Source organism: Lipophrys pholis (assembly GCF_963383615.2).
Source record: "Lipophrys pholis genome assembly, chromosome: 3".
Taxonomy (NCBI): domain Eukaryota; kingdom Metazoa; phylum Chordata; class Actinopteri; order Blenniiformes; family Blenniidae; genus Lipophrys; species Lipophrys pholis.
Window position 1 is genome coordinate 23,827,136 of NC_137627.1, and position 14,496 is coordinate 23,841,631.

At 43.6% G+C, this 14,496-nt stretch overlaps 1 protein-coding gene across 5 annotated transcripts; it reads right to left on the reverse strand.

Moving 5' to 3' along the window:
• Nucleotides 1-5,255: 5,255 nt before the first annotated feature.
• LOC308107633 (DCN1-like protein 5) lies at nt 5,256-12,140 on the reverse strand. Of its 5 annotated transcripts, none has more exons than XM_080460084.1 (10): nt 12,084-12,140; nt 10,449-10,506; nt 10,329-10,371; nt 10,148-10,247; nt 8,505-8,670; nt 8,334-8,425; nt 8,143-8,251; nt 7,793-7,897; nt 7,573-7,675; nt 5,256-5,596 (listed from the first exon to the last, which is right to left on the reverse strand). In XM_080460084.1, the coding sequence occupies exons 4-10, from the start codon at nt 10,237-10,239 to the stop codon at nt 5,544-5,546; spliced, it is 720 nt and encodes a 239-aa protein (XP_080316210.1). In that variant the 5' UTR covers nt 10,240-10,247; nt 10,329-10,371; nt 10,449-10,506; nt 12,084-12,140; the 3' UTR covers nt 5,256-5,543. The 5 variants fall into 5 exon arrangements, with proteins under 5 accessions (XP_080316210.1, XP_080316211.1, XP_080316209.1 ...); XM_080460085.1 differs by having other exon boundaries at nt 11,901-12,096; XM_080460083.1 differs by having other exon boundaries at nt 11,112-12,096.
• Nucleotides 12,141-14,496: the final 2,356 nt, after the last annotated feature.

The window sequence follows — 14,496 nt, forward strand, 5'->3', positions numbered from 1 at the left end:
AGAACCCGTTCTAGTTCATCAATCAAACCTTTTACATGTGAATCCTTTTCATGATGAGGCTTAGGATTTATGTTTCTACTGAGCAGGTGTATTTTCCGACAGTCATTGAAGGCAGCATTTCTGCCCACATTTTACCCCAGTATTTAGTATTGATATTTACGGAAGTACGGAAGAGTATCAAAAAATAAATGAATACATTTTTCTTCTCTGTGAAAAATATTTTGTTTTAGGTTTTGTTGTCAACAACGTTGTGGATGAGCAGTGTATGAGCCTATATAATATGGAGGACTGAATGATCCCAAATTAAATCCATAAATACACCATTGAATAATTAATTAATAAAGTGTCATGAATTGGAATTGAATATATAAACGGGTCATTAAATAATTAGAAATAATTAAATGTGTCATTAATTAATTAAAATTGGAATTAAATATATAAATGTGTAATTGCCTAAATGTGCCAAAATTAAATAAATACACCATTAAATAAATAATTAAATGTGCCATTAATTAATAAAATTTGAAATAAACACATAAATATGTCATTACATGTATCATGAATTTGTTAACATATGAATTCATTTTATGTAAAAAAAACATATTCAATTATTTCACTATTTGATTAATTACTTCATGATCCTGTGTTGTATGGAGGACTGAATGTGCCAAAATTGAATAAATAAATACACCATTAAGTAATTAATTAAAAGTGTCATTAATTTATTAAAATTTCAATAAAATATGTAAATGTGTGAATAAATAATTAATTAAATGTGTATTTAATGGAATTAAATATATAAACGTGTCATTAAACAAGTCATTAATTAAATTAATTTTACGTAAAAGACTGATATAATTATTTCATTATTTAATTAATTATTTAATTTCCTAAATGTGCCAAAATTAAATGAATAAATGTACCGTTAAATGATTAATTAAATGTGTCATATATTAATACAAATTGGATGTAAATATATAAATGTGTCATTAAATGTGTCATTAATTATTTAAAATATGAATTCATCTTAAGCAAAAAACATATTTAATTATTTCATCAGTGGCGTTTCTATAAAATCCATGGACCCTAAAGCAACATGTGAAGTCTGAGCCTGAGCATGTACACCCCACTTCCTGTTTCCAGCAGGTGGCGCCTTGGCTGATGGTCGTCATTGTGACGTAGCTGTGTTGAGGGCCGGTCAGGCTGAATTTTCCAAATTCTCCAGGTGACACTTTTCATTTTCCCAGTCAAATATGTGATTCTTCCAAATGATCAAACTTTTTGCCGAGCCTGATGAGCATGCAAAGTGTCGCTAAACGTTCTGTACGTTTAGGCCCTTAAAAACAGGTTTTCTGATGGTTAAGAAAGAATAAGTGTTCATCATATTAATAGTAACAACAACAACAACAACAACAACAATAATAATAATAATAATAATAATAATAATAATAATAATAATAATAACAATAATAACAATAATAATAATAATAATAATAATAATAATAATAATAATAGTAGTAGTAGTTGTTGTTGTTGTTATAACCTTTACAGTGCTTGGACTCTAAATATGTTGATTCTTGGTAAGTGTTTCTAACGAGAGGAAGTTTCCCTCTCATGTAGGTAAAAGAGCACTACCTGGTGGATATTACCGGTAATTACAGGAATAATTGACGTTATGAAAACCTGCAAATTATTTTCTTTTAACACTTCAAAACATTGATGGATAGATAAACAGAGAACATTTAAAGTGTAAAAAGGTAAGCAGGTGCAGAAGTTTAACTGTTCAGTTAGTTAATCCCACCCAGATCAGAGCCACTGGTGAGTTAAAAATATATAAAATTCTGATCTTCGCAGTTAAATATGAGGAGTGTAAAGGCTGTGGCCATAATATAAATCTGCATTTTATGGAGGGTTAGGATGTGTTCACCTGTGGAAAGAAGGAAGGAAAAGAAAGGAGAGAAAGAATGTTGACAACAAAAATTAACAAATGAAGGGAAAGAAGGGAAAAAGAATGAAGGGAAATAAAGGAAAGAGGGGAAGAGAAAGAAAGAAATAGAAAGAAGGAAAGACCCACAAAAGGTTGTTTTCCATGGGAGGATTATTCTGTCACATCTCTCACTTGAGGACAAAAATAAAGCAAAGCCAAACAACTGTGGTGGCGACGTTATTAATCTTTAACACCACGAGATGAGAAGACGTCCAGGGTCATGTGAGAAGCTGCACTTTACTCTCTGCTGGGGGAGCTGACAGAGGAGAAGAGATCGCGGCTGCATCCACCACACAAAGGTAAAATAATCAGGAATGATCCTCTGCCACTTGATTCCTCTTTATCTTCATCAGTCTGGTGTCTTTACCTCACATCCAGCAGGAATTCCAGCTGTCTCTTTTCCGGTGACTCCAGCTGACGTCTTATTCTAAACTATAGAACATTTTTCTCTTATAACATGAATGGATTGACAGTGGAAATTAGTTTTTTCTAACAAGTCCTTGGTGGTGCAGCTTCATGTCATGTGATGGCGTTGAAACAATGAAGTGACTCCGGTGTGTAAATCACTGTGAGGGTGAAAATACAGGTGACAGTGAGAAGACCATAACAACACACGTCCTCCGATGATTTTTTTACAAGCAAAATCACAAGAGAGGAGCAGCATGTACTTTTAGTTGTGTTGGGATACAAAGAGAGCTGGAAACTTCTCCTGCGTTTGTTGTGTATTTGTTTTAATACAACATTTCATATGAAAACACGATAAAATGATTTTAATTCCAACACTCGACTGTCGCCCAGTTGTTTACTGCTACCAGCATGTCCCGTAAAAAGTTTACTGGCGGTCTTTTCCTGCGCAGGTTTAAAATGTTACCGGGCTGGTTAACGTTCACAGCTCTGCTGGCTGCCTGGGCGGCGCCGGCGGTCACAGGTATGACCGTGAAGCCCGCCGGCCGGGTCAGGGCTCAGCCTCAGGAGCAGCTGACTTTACCGTGTGGAGACAGACAGAGATCAGGTGAGGGACGTCCTGCCTGCACACAGAACCAACCACGTAGAGCCGACAGGAAACATTGAGTGCAGGATTCCCAAACAAACGAGTTAAAGTAATTTCCCTTCATACAGTTTAGGATGTGTGAATGAGATTGAAAACACAATGAATGAAAACGGCAGCTTACCTCCTGAGGTGCTGTTCCCCTCTTCAATAGGCACGGTTCTGTTCTGGCACAGCCCGTTTGGTTACCACCACCCGTGGGACCCCCACAGCAGCCTGGACCCCGTCTCCATGGGCCATGACGGGGGTCTGGTGATCTCCAACACCAGCGCCCTCCACAGCGGCCTGTACTACTGCCTCCTGTGGCGCCCAGAGGGAACCACACTGTGGCAGTACCAGCTCCACGTCGTGGCCTTCAGGGTCAGACAGGAGGTCAGGTCTACGGAGGACGGGCCCGAGATCAGGCCCCCTCAGGAGGAACCTGAGGACGGGACTCAGGATTGGACTGAGGTCAGGTTAGAGGTCGCGCCGGAGGAAGGGTCTAAGGCCAGGCCTCCTCTGGTCGGGCCTGAGGAGGAGTCCGAGGACGGGTCTGAGTTCGGGCGTCCTCAGGAGGAGCCTGACGACGGGCCAGAGGTCCAGTCCGGAGACGGGGGGACGGCAGGAGTGTCAGACGGGCAGTTTGCTGCAGCTGTGGCGGCGTCGGTGCTGGTGACATTCGTGGTGGGCTTCAGTGCCGGAGCTCTGGCCAGGACTTATGTCCTCAGGTACTTCCTCAACCTTCCGCTCCACTTTCTGAATCGCTTCATCCAACTTAAGGTACCTGATGCAAAGAGCCCTCCGACTGCAGGTGAAGGCAGGTCTTTGATCCTGGACAGGTCAGCGCTCCGTCACAGGACAGAGAGACAGAGTCAGGAAACCCAGGCTGCATTGAGTCCGTTCATCTGACACCTTCAGCACTCCTCAGCACCTCCAGAGTTCTGTTAGGTAACTCTGCTGTTTCCTCTCAGGTGTTTAGCGGCGGTCACCAAGCAGCTGCGGTCAACACAGCAACAGGCACGCCAACCTGATGCCACAGACCACAGATCCGAGGTTACCATGGTAACAGTGCCGGCCACGTACAAGAACCAGGCTTTCGAGATGGGGCAGGTGGGACCGGAGGACTCCACGCCTCCTCCCGCCAAACCGCAGAGGAGCTTCTGCTACAGGCGGGGCGAGGAGAGAGAAACCGCCACCTACATGGAAGGATGCGAACACGTCAGGACGGAGGAGGAGAGAGAGAAGAGAGAAAGTGAGGAGGGGAGGAAGGAGGAGAGAGAGGAGGGAAGGACTGAAGAGGGTGAGGAGGAGAAGGAGGAGGAGGAGAGTGAGGTAAGCAGTTTCTCTTTATTGGGAGATGATGGAGGGAGTCAAAGTGAAACAGAAGAGCACAGGGAGAAAGATGGAGGAAGCAGAGAGGAGGAAGATGGAACGAGCAGGGAAGAGAAAGATGGAGGAAGCAGAGAGGAGGAAGACGGAACGAGCAGGGAAGAGAAAGATGGAGGAAGCAGAGAGGAGGAAGATGGAACGAGCAGGGAAGAGAAAGATGGAGGGAGCAGAGAGGAGGAAAATGGAATGAGCAGGGAAGAGAAAGATGGAGGAAGCAGAGAGGAAAGTGAGGATGAAGATGAGACGAGCAGGTTCAGTCGGGCAGTAGATGAAGGGAATCAAACAGAAAGAGATGAAGAGAAGGAAAGAGGAGAGGAAACGAGTGAAGAAGAGGAGGGTGGTGAAGGAAGAGGAGGAGCAGACGGCAGCAGAGGGTCCGATCAGCCGTCTGAAGGAGACGGAAACGTCCCGCCGTCTGCGCCCCACCCGGCTCGTCGCAGCCGTGTCATCCGCCTCTACCAGTACGACGAGGACGGGCGGCGGTATGGACACCTCGCGGACCCCCCCGCCGAGGCCCCTGTGCCCGCCCCCAGGCTCAACCAGCGCTCTCTCTCTCTCACACGCCTCAACGCCATCATGTCTGCGGCCACGACGTCTCCTCTGGACACCAGGGGCGACGGCGAGGAGGAGCCTCGCTTCCACATGGACGTCTGACAACTCACACCAACCAGACGTTTATGTTTGGGAGATTATTTCTTCATGGTGTCAAAGCTTCCTGATGTGTTACTGATTAAAACCTGGTTTAGTTCACTTTCAAATGGTGCATTTGTGGGATGAGCAGCCGAGCTGCACATGTGGCGATGCTGCCGTTTGGTGTATGAAGGTTAAAGAATCGAGATGAGCCAAAATGTTTGAGGTGTTTACTTTTATTTATTGAGAAAACATCTATAAACAAGACACAAAATGGGAAAAAACAATTATCAAGAAAAGAGATTCCACAGCTCTTCTCTCTGACACTTTGTCCCCAGTGAAGCAGAGCGAGTCTCGTCTGCGAGGTGCAGGACGACCTCGGCGGGGACCAGAGTCCCTGCGGGGGAACTTTGAGTCCGTGTTTGTGCGTTTGTGAAATCTGGAAGTGCATGTTCTCCCTTTACCCCTGAAATGACACTTTTCTTTCCTGTGGGTCTTTCTGGTCGGTTGCTATGACGACCACCTTTTCTGCCATTCCACAAACTCGTCTAGCAGCACCGGCCCTGAAAACAAAGTGAGAGAAGAGGTCACAACGGGGTCATTCAAGCCTTATGGTGCTTCTCCACTCTTTCCTCCTCAGCCTTACTCCACTTGGTCTTAGTCCCTCGACCAGGTACTCTCATGGGTCCTGCGCAGCCGAGGTTCCAAGCGAGCTAAGGCGAGTAGAAAATGTGACATCGCTGACTGGCCGGCACGTAACGACACACAAGTCAGGACGGCTCGTTCACCCCATCATTTTTTTTAAACCGATCACAAACACACAAACTTAATCCCCGTGGAGGAGCGACGATGTGCTGAGGTTTTTCATCTGGTGGCGACCAGAGGGTTCAGGTGCCCCGCTACGGGTATGGGGAGGTCTCTGAGCCGCAGTGTTTTGGATTAACTGGTTTCCCTGTTTACTGGTGACTAGCTTCTTCAAGCATCTCCTTTTCACAGCAGACGTTAAAAACCCAACCAAAATCCGTAGCTGTCCTGGTGAACGATGTTTAACCACATCTCCATTAAAGTATTGTACCGTTTGTTTGTCTCATTTTAACATCAGCTGCTGCTAACGGCTGGTGGCAGAAGTCACCAGTTAACAGGGGCAAAAGTGAAAACGAAACACCGGACAGTGAAGCACAATCATAACAATACACATTTTGGAATATTAATAAACATATGCTATTTAATTTATTATTTCAGCCAATGCATGTTGACTCCTCATATCGGGGGTAATTACTTGTACACCATGGGGTGGAAAGTCAGATGACTCCGCCCACAACGTGGTCCTACTATATTGTAATGGAGTCGAGTCGAGCCAAGTAAGGCTCAGTAGGAGTGAGTGGAAAAGCGCCATTATTTAGTTTTCTTGGACCCAAACTGCTGCCAACAACAAAAAGTTGGAAAACGTGAACCTCAAAAGGAAAAACAAACGCAAAGTCTCACGTGAACTCCCATTAATCCCAACACTTCAAGTGAAATCACCTCCTTTTTGTGTTTGTTTCAGAAAAGTTTTGCGTTTACATGGCAACAGCAGAAATACGCAAAAAGATGTCATTTTCATGTCGGGCCACTAGCGGGCGCCGTATGTTTAGGTCATGAAACCATAAACACAGAACTATAGACTATAAACATTAACGATGGGAGTTGTTGACTGTTCACCTACTGAGCATGTGCATAACTACCATATTTCCAGACTATAAACCGCTACTTTTTTTCACACACTTTGAATCCTGCAGCTTATACAATGACGCGGCTAATTTATGGATTTTTACGGGTTAACGGGCTTCATGCCGTCAGATTCTACTTCTGCATGTAGATACATGCTGTTTTTAACATTTGTGTTTCTCCAAAACCTGCCCTAACGGTGAGATTTCTGCTCTTCGTGACCTCGTCTTGTGCTGCTTTCTGTGGTCCAGAACTCCAGCAGCTGAAAGGCAGTGAGTGATGTGTTCAGGTGCATCACGTAAAGCCGCCCTGCTGGACTCCGTGGCTGAGATAGCTTCCTCCTCAGAATCACAATCAGGAAAAATAACCGACACGCACATACACTTTTCCAGCACTATGAAAGACAGATTTGCAGGAATTGATGAAAATATGAGCAATCCCCACATTCCCACAGTGAAATTCCTGCCCCGTTACAAAGTGGACATCTGCGGCTTATAGTCAAGTGTGGCCTATATACAGTATGTTCTTTTTTTTTCTTTTAAAATTCTGGGGGTGCAGTTTACATTCAGGTGCTCTCAATAGTCCGGAAAATAGGTTACGAGTTACTACGGCCACGGTTCGTGGGAACAGTAGCGGCATTTCTGCTGTCTACATGGAGTCTGAGACTTTTCAGTTTCACCTTGGAAGGAGTTTTCAACATGCGCTTTTTCAGAGTCTCGGAGCACCGTTGTCGTGAAAACAAAGCTCATAACTCAACAAAACTTTTGCCTTTTCACTTGAAATGGTGTAAACGGGGCCCGAAGCTGCTGCAAAATCAAAGAGATTCACTCACAAGCTCCGTCTTCGTCGTAGTTACTAAGGTCTGCGTTTATGGTCCTGCTGAATTCCAGGACGTTGTACCACTGGTCCTTATTCAAGCCTTTGTACTTGGACTGCTGCGGGGTGAGAGGGAGGAGACAGGAGGGGATGAGGAGCAGTTTTCTGCCAGGATGACCAGGCTAAAACAAACCGCTATGATCAGGAGTTTCTCCTGACAGACTCTGTAGATTTACCTCCAGGAACTGTTGGAAGACGGGGAACAGCGGCCACGACCTCGCCAGCAGCAGAGATAACATGGACTTGGCGGTGTCCATGTCTAAACTCCTCTGGTGTTTATCCTGTGAACAGAGACTCTGTGAGCAGGAAGTGACCGGAGCAGTTTACCAGTGGAGAATGGAGCTCAATCCAAGGCTACCAGATTTGTCACAAAGCTATTTGGGATTTCAGAACAAGTCTAATCACCCCGTTTCTACATGGGGGCCACGTTAGTAAAGAAATTGCATTTGTGGGATGCGCAGAAACATTTTTAATGAATCCATCAAAACTTTCAGAGATCTTGTTAAAAAGACGGTAGGAAACTCACTCTGGAAAAGTCGAAAGCGTATCTGTAGATGTTTTTGAAGGCTGCGGAGTCATTGAGCTCGCCGTGCAGGTAATCTAGTTTGCTTTTTAACCTCTCCATGCAGTCACACCTGCAAAGACGACGAGACAGAACTTATTCTCAACAGGAGCTTCAACTCTGGCGCAAACACTTACAGGGAGACGTTTCCTTACTGAAGTGCCGTCATTCCCCTGAGCCACTCGTCTTTTGTGAAGAATCCCATGTTCGCTGCTTCCAGGTGCCAGGCTAAAACCAGCATGATGATCTGAGACGGAGACGGGACGGAGGTTCAGAGGTGGACATTTGAATCGACAGCCGTCACTGAATGTGGGGAAAACTCTCACGTTCTCCGGCTCCACTCCGATGTCTTCACAGAGCTTCTCCATGGCCTCGGGTCCCACCATGTTATCAGAGTCGGCGTACTGCTGGAACCAGGCCAGGCACTTCTTCACCGAGAACGGCTTGGCGAGGACGACTGCCTTTCCTCCGCGGACCTGAGGTCGAGTGAGGCTACGGCACAGACCAAAGAGTGAGAGAGAGTATAGCTATGAATCACTAGAGGGGAAACACAAGACATATATAGACCTCTAAAAAGTATAAAAAAAAAAAAGGGGGGGGGATATACTCTAACTAGCATTTTTGATACCCCCCAGATAATAACATTCATCGCAAACAATTAAACAAGGTAGCATGTCAGAAAGATTCACAGGACTGGAGCAATGAACAATGCAGACTTTTGGATATTGAGCTGCTTGTTAGGAAGAAGAACCAACACTCAGGCTTCATATAAAAAAAAACTCTAAATCCACACTCATTTCAACAAAGACCTGCCAAAAAATCTGCTTAATGAGTTAAAAGTTTAGTCCAGATCAGGGGTGAAACTTAAAGCCTGTGGGTCCACAAGAGGCTCCATTCGGCCGACAAACCAAGAAAATTGTAAAAATTTCAAAGAAAACATAGATTAAAAATAAATAAATAAATACATTTCTCAAGGGTAGCACACACGACAATAGAGATATCAGAGGCGCTGCCATGAAAGCTAGCAGACTAGCATTGGCTTCAAAGCCATTCTGTCAGGCCGAGTATGTAAAAACACCCATCATGCAACAGCTATAGGAGACGTGTTCGGGGCATTTTACTGTATTTTGCACCTGAAGGTTTCATTAAAATTGGCTTTATGTTGATATTGGAGTCATTTTCTGTCATAGTTGTTTGGTTTTGTGAAAATATATGGACATTTTCATGACACTCTGCACCACAACAAGGAAAAACTTTAGAGTTGAAATTTAAATGTTCTTGGTCCAGCCCACTCAGGATGAAACCGGGCTGTACGTAGAACTAAAATATGGAAGAATATTCCTGGATTTTATTCTGTGTTGAGGGAATTGATTGTTGATCTGCCGGAAATAAAAAGGCCTTATTAAGCTTCTGTTCACCAACAGGAATTCCTCCTTCACCTCAACTCGCAGTGAACTGTCACACAAAGTCTGCAGCCTGGAAACATCCATCAAATGTTTAACTTCAAGCACTTTCACTGTAAATCTGAACGTCAAACATGCTATGAAAGTAGTAATGTTGATTGAAAAAAATCAGCTCCATTACTGTCTCCGTTCAGACAGCTCTATATAGAAGCACTTGGGTTTTTATGGCCGTAGAAACTAAAGTCAACACAGCTTCACTTCACGTGACACCACACACAGGCACAGTGATCACAGTCCTGCAAGATCGGATTATACTGCAACGTTTACATCCACGCTGAGAAACGGTCTGCCTGGTCCAACATGTGATTAACCTGCTTAAATCACAACTCAACTGCAACTTAACACCCACGTCTGTCTGAGGGGACATTTCCTCAACACACTCGCTGAAGAGGAAAGTGAGAAGGTGATGGGTTCAGAGAGGCTCATGATGAAAAATAAGCCTACCCCCGCCCACCCCCCACCCCAACCTCCCCGCCCCCCAGTTAATAAACATCTGCTGGGCTTACTTTGGAATTTTACAGCTGTGCTCATGATCGCCTGCTTCGGTTTGCTTCCTTTTCTTCTTCTGCGGCATCGCTGCAGGTTTACTCCCCTTCATTAGCTGGGCTACACACAGAAGAATCAGTCCACAAAAATTTCTGATTTCTAGCTTTATAATCAGACCAGTCAACATGTGGATGCTCATACCTGGATTCTTTTGGCTGCCCTGTCCATTCAAATCTAGGCGATGCTGGAACAAAGTCACAAGTCAATATCATCGCGCATCATTTACCAATCATGAGAGGTATTTATCCTTCACGTACTTACAAGCTTGTCCAGTGTGTCGGTTACAGTCTTGATGAGTGCCAGACCACACAGGCTGCTCCTGTAAACACACAAACCAGGACAATAATACAAAACTTCAACAAACACTTCATCATAATCCTGAGGAATTCCACCACAGCCATCCCGGATTAGATTATTCTAATTCCAACTCCTCAAGCTTAAGTCGCCACATAGAAAAACCTTTCGTCTGTTTTCCATTCTCCCAAAGTTGAAGACACTTCAGATGCTTCACGTTATAACAGCAAGATGTGTTTCTGATTCTCCACTTCAGGTGGCCTCAAAAATACAAACGGATCAATAAAGAATGCAAAATAACAGACACAAGCTGTGGAATGACTACAAATGGATTTACAAGGAATAAAATACTCCAATTGGGGGTGTAAAGAAAAAAATTTACCAACATGTACACGAACAAAGAATAATCCAGAAGGAGAACTAGACACAACGCTCTTGAGGAAAGTTTGAAAGCTTATGTGCCAGAGAGCTGTGGTGTAACGATCCACACTGAAAACTCATAATGACTCAGAATTCCCTCCAATGTCAGCGTTTTCCCTGCCGATGCTTCACACATCAAACAAGCGGCCATGTTGGAGGAGGCACAGCTTGGACCTGCCAGCCGACACAGAGTGAAAAACGCAGATTTACATGTATGTTTTCATCCTGATCCCGGAGACTCTGGGTTCAGAGACCCCTGTGTCCAAAGTCCCTGCTCCCGCAGCCGTTGTTTCAGAGTCCCTGGTCCCAGAGAACCCTGTACCCAAAGACTCTTGCGTCCAGAGGCCAATATTTTAGAAATTCCAGCGTCCAGAGACCCGTTGGTCTCAGAGGACCCCTTGGTCTCAGAGAAACCTGGTCCCTGGTCCCTGGGGGACCCCCCCCAAGTCCCAGAACCCTGATTTACAGTCCCCTGGTCCTAGACATCCCTGGTTCCACAGACCACCCACTTCCAGAGACACCTCGTCCCACAGACCCCCTGCTTCCAGAGAACCTGGACCCACAGACCCCCCGCTTCCAGAGACACCTGGTTCCACACGTCCCTGCTGAAGGGAAGTTACACGTGACGTACAGAACCGTTTTCCTGGCGTTGACTTCTTGGATTGACGAGTAAACACGGTGATCAGGTGGATGTTATTCGGGCTATCCCTTCACTGCTCACCAGAGGAATAGATCTTTGCTCACGCGTGGTAATTCACGACATTAAAACGAGCTCACTTTTAAAAAGACATAAACATGACGCGACTGTCTCGCGCTACCTTGAGCTATGCTAACCGGCTATAACGGCCCCGGGATGACAGAGATCACGTATCGTACCTTCGTCTCAATTTTAACATTCAACATCAACTTACAATACAGTATAAAATACTGATATTAAAGATGCAAGTCTTTTCCTGGTTACGCTTGTTTAAAAAAAAAAAAAAATCTTAATTATTTTACCTGCTAGCTCGCGGGTTAGCGGAGCGGCTAACATGCTAGCAGCGGTAACTGGTGCACGCGCGGATTACTCTAACACTCTGAATAAACTTAGGTGTCATCAATGTACTTATTTGCAGCTTGTCGCTTTCAAACATGAGTGAAAAATGAACGAATAAAGTAATTCATCGAGACGTAAACACTTACGGTTGTCAGTGGCAGACTGAAGCAGCTTTGATACCGGCGTTTCTGTGAGAGTGGACGGTACCATCACAGGGAGTGGAGGGGTGGACTATTTTATAAAGGCGTATGTGTGGCGGAAAATGTTTTAATCCACAGGATTTAACAACTGAAATATCTGAAATGATCCGATATTGAACGTAAGTGTTGTACATATTTATTTTTGAATGTAAAGAAAAGTAATTAAAAAGACAATAAACGTTGTCCCCCCCCCCCCCCCTCGGCTAGAAGAAGATGAAACGTGGAATCTCTGTTAAAGAAACATTTGGTTTGTTTTGTAACTCACATGTTGATTTCAATGACGTTCAACCACATGCAGAAAACACTGAAAATAATTTAAAAAAAGGAACAATTACTAACTCAAGTCCTAATCCATCAGTTAGTTTTCAGGCATGATTAGTACATTTGTCTTATTGAGCAGGATATTCTTATTAATGATTGTATTTGAGACCAAAATATCATTATACCACCTGATATAATCAAATGTTAATCTGTATGAATACAAACTCCACAAGTCAAGTTCACTTTGTAAGGTTGGGAACAGCCTCAATTGAAGTTCAGGCTTGGATGATTTCCTGAGTGGAGTTTGCATGTTCTCTCTAATCAGGTAACTATACAGTTTAAGGATTTGTACTTATGTTTATGATAAATTTTTGTAAATGGCATGATACAGCAGTTAGTGCAGTGGTGGCCTAAAGGTCACAGAGGCAAGCTAGCCGTTCACCGGTTTGATTCCCACAGCCACATGTCACAAATGAGGGTCACTGTGAGCAGAGCCTTCAACTCCCAGCTGAAAACATGCTGATCCATCTGTGGTGAGTGAAGACAGGATTTCTTTTTTTAATATTTTGGGGATACATGACGAGTCAATAGAGCACAAAGTCAATACATTTGTTAAATTTTTGCTTTGTATTTTGAAAGAATTATTATTATATAGGTGCCAGAGTGGAATAGTGGTTAGCACTTATGTCACCCACTGAGATTATCCCTGGATCGAGTCCAGGTTTGGGGTCCATGTTCTCCCTCTGGCTTCCTCCCACAGCCTAAAAAGCATGCATTAAAGGCAATTTATTAGTCTGAACAGACAGTGTGAAGTTCTCTGCAAAAATAAACAGAGTGTGACACACCTGCTTAAAGCCCAGACACACACAAATAAGAGCCCAACATCAAGTTGTTATTCAGCATTTATTTCATTTCATTGGTGAACACCAAAGGAGTGTCGCTCACCACATTAAAGCTGTTAAATAAGCCGCTGATCACACAAAGAAAGAACAAAGTACTGACATTCAAAATGTCTGAATTTACTGGAACTCGTCATTGTCCTCCACAAAAAAAAAAAAAACAACAACCAGGAATCATCTGCAAAATACTGAATCAGGCCTGTGCATAGAGAAGAAAACTGCATAATGTGACCGGCCCGGGGAGTCGGTCTCATCTCAGGTACGTCAGAACAAAAGCCTCACTGCATTCAGAGCTGACCGTCACAGCAAAACTTGGCTTTCTGTGTTTGCAAAGAAATCGGATTATTCTTAATATTCTGGTCAAGTAGTGACACAAACTGAAAAAAACAAAAAAAAAACCCATGTTCAGCTCTTTGACAAAAATGCAGGTTGAACGTGATGAGTGAATTCATTCTTCTCTTTCAGATTAAAATACACAGTCCGTGGATTAGATGCAGCCATGAACACACACCAAGAAAACATGTTTCCAAAAGACAGGACAAAAAAAAAAAAAAAAAGACAAGATTTTCATAAATATAGAAGAAATATAAAAACAAATCCAACCTCACACATTCACTGGTGTCTGATTTCCCCCTCGATGCTCACATGATGGTCTGTGGCGACACTTCATGATCAGGTCTGGACTCAGCAGCGTTTTCTTCTCAACAAGCAGGACTCGCGATTAAATAAAAACTTCTCAGCAGCAGCACAAGTGAAGTTTTACAGTCATTCAGAATTCACCAAACAATCTGTATCAGACAAATCTATTTAATACTGAAAGTGGAGTTTTCTAATATTTGTTGCTGTGGTTGATGAGGACGATCTGTGCACCTGCAGCAAACTATCCAAGAGTCACCACCCTTTTTTTCTTTTTTTACGAATAAAAACCTTGATAGTGTTGGAATAGTTTACATATTGTTGTCACCATCACTGCGTTCAGCATCCTGTGAAAAATACACAAAGGTTGACGGAAATTAAAAGAGTAAACCGATTGTAGGTGGGTGTTCAGATCAAAAGGCTATAAATAGAATAAATCTCCCAGTTAATGGCTTTTTTCTTTAAAACCTGGCAGGTTATTCAATCTATTTTGCAGCTGCTGTTACACCTTATTTTATCCATTTTCATCCCCATTACACTGACATCAGACTCGGTCATAAAAA

Coding starts and splice junctions, on each gene's coding strand:
- LOC308107633 (XM_080460083.1), bottom strand. Junction 10,372..10,448: donor CCGACACACTGGACAAGCTT/GTAAGTACGTGA, acceptor ACTTTGTTCCAG/CATCGCCTAGATTTGAATGG. Junction 8,426..8,504: donor TCGGAGTGGAGCCGGAGAAC/GTGAGAGTTTTC, acceptor TCTCCGTCTCAG/ATCATCATGCTGGTTTTAGC.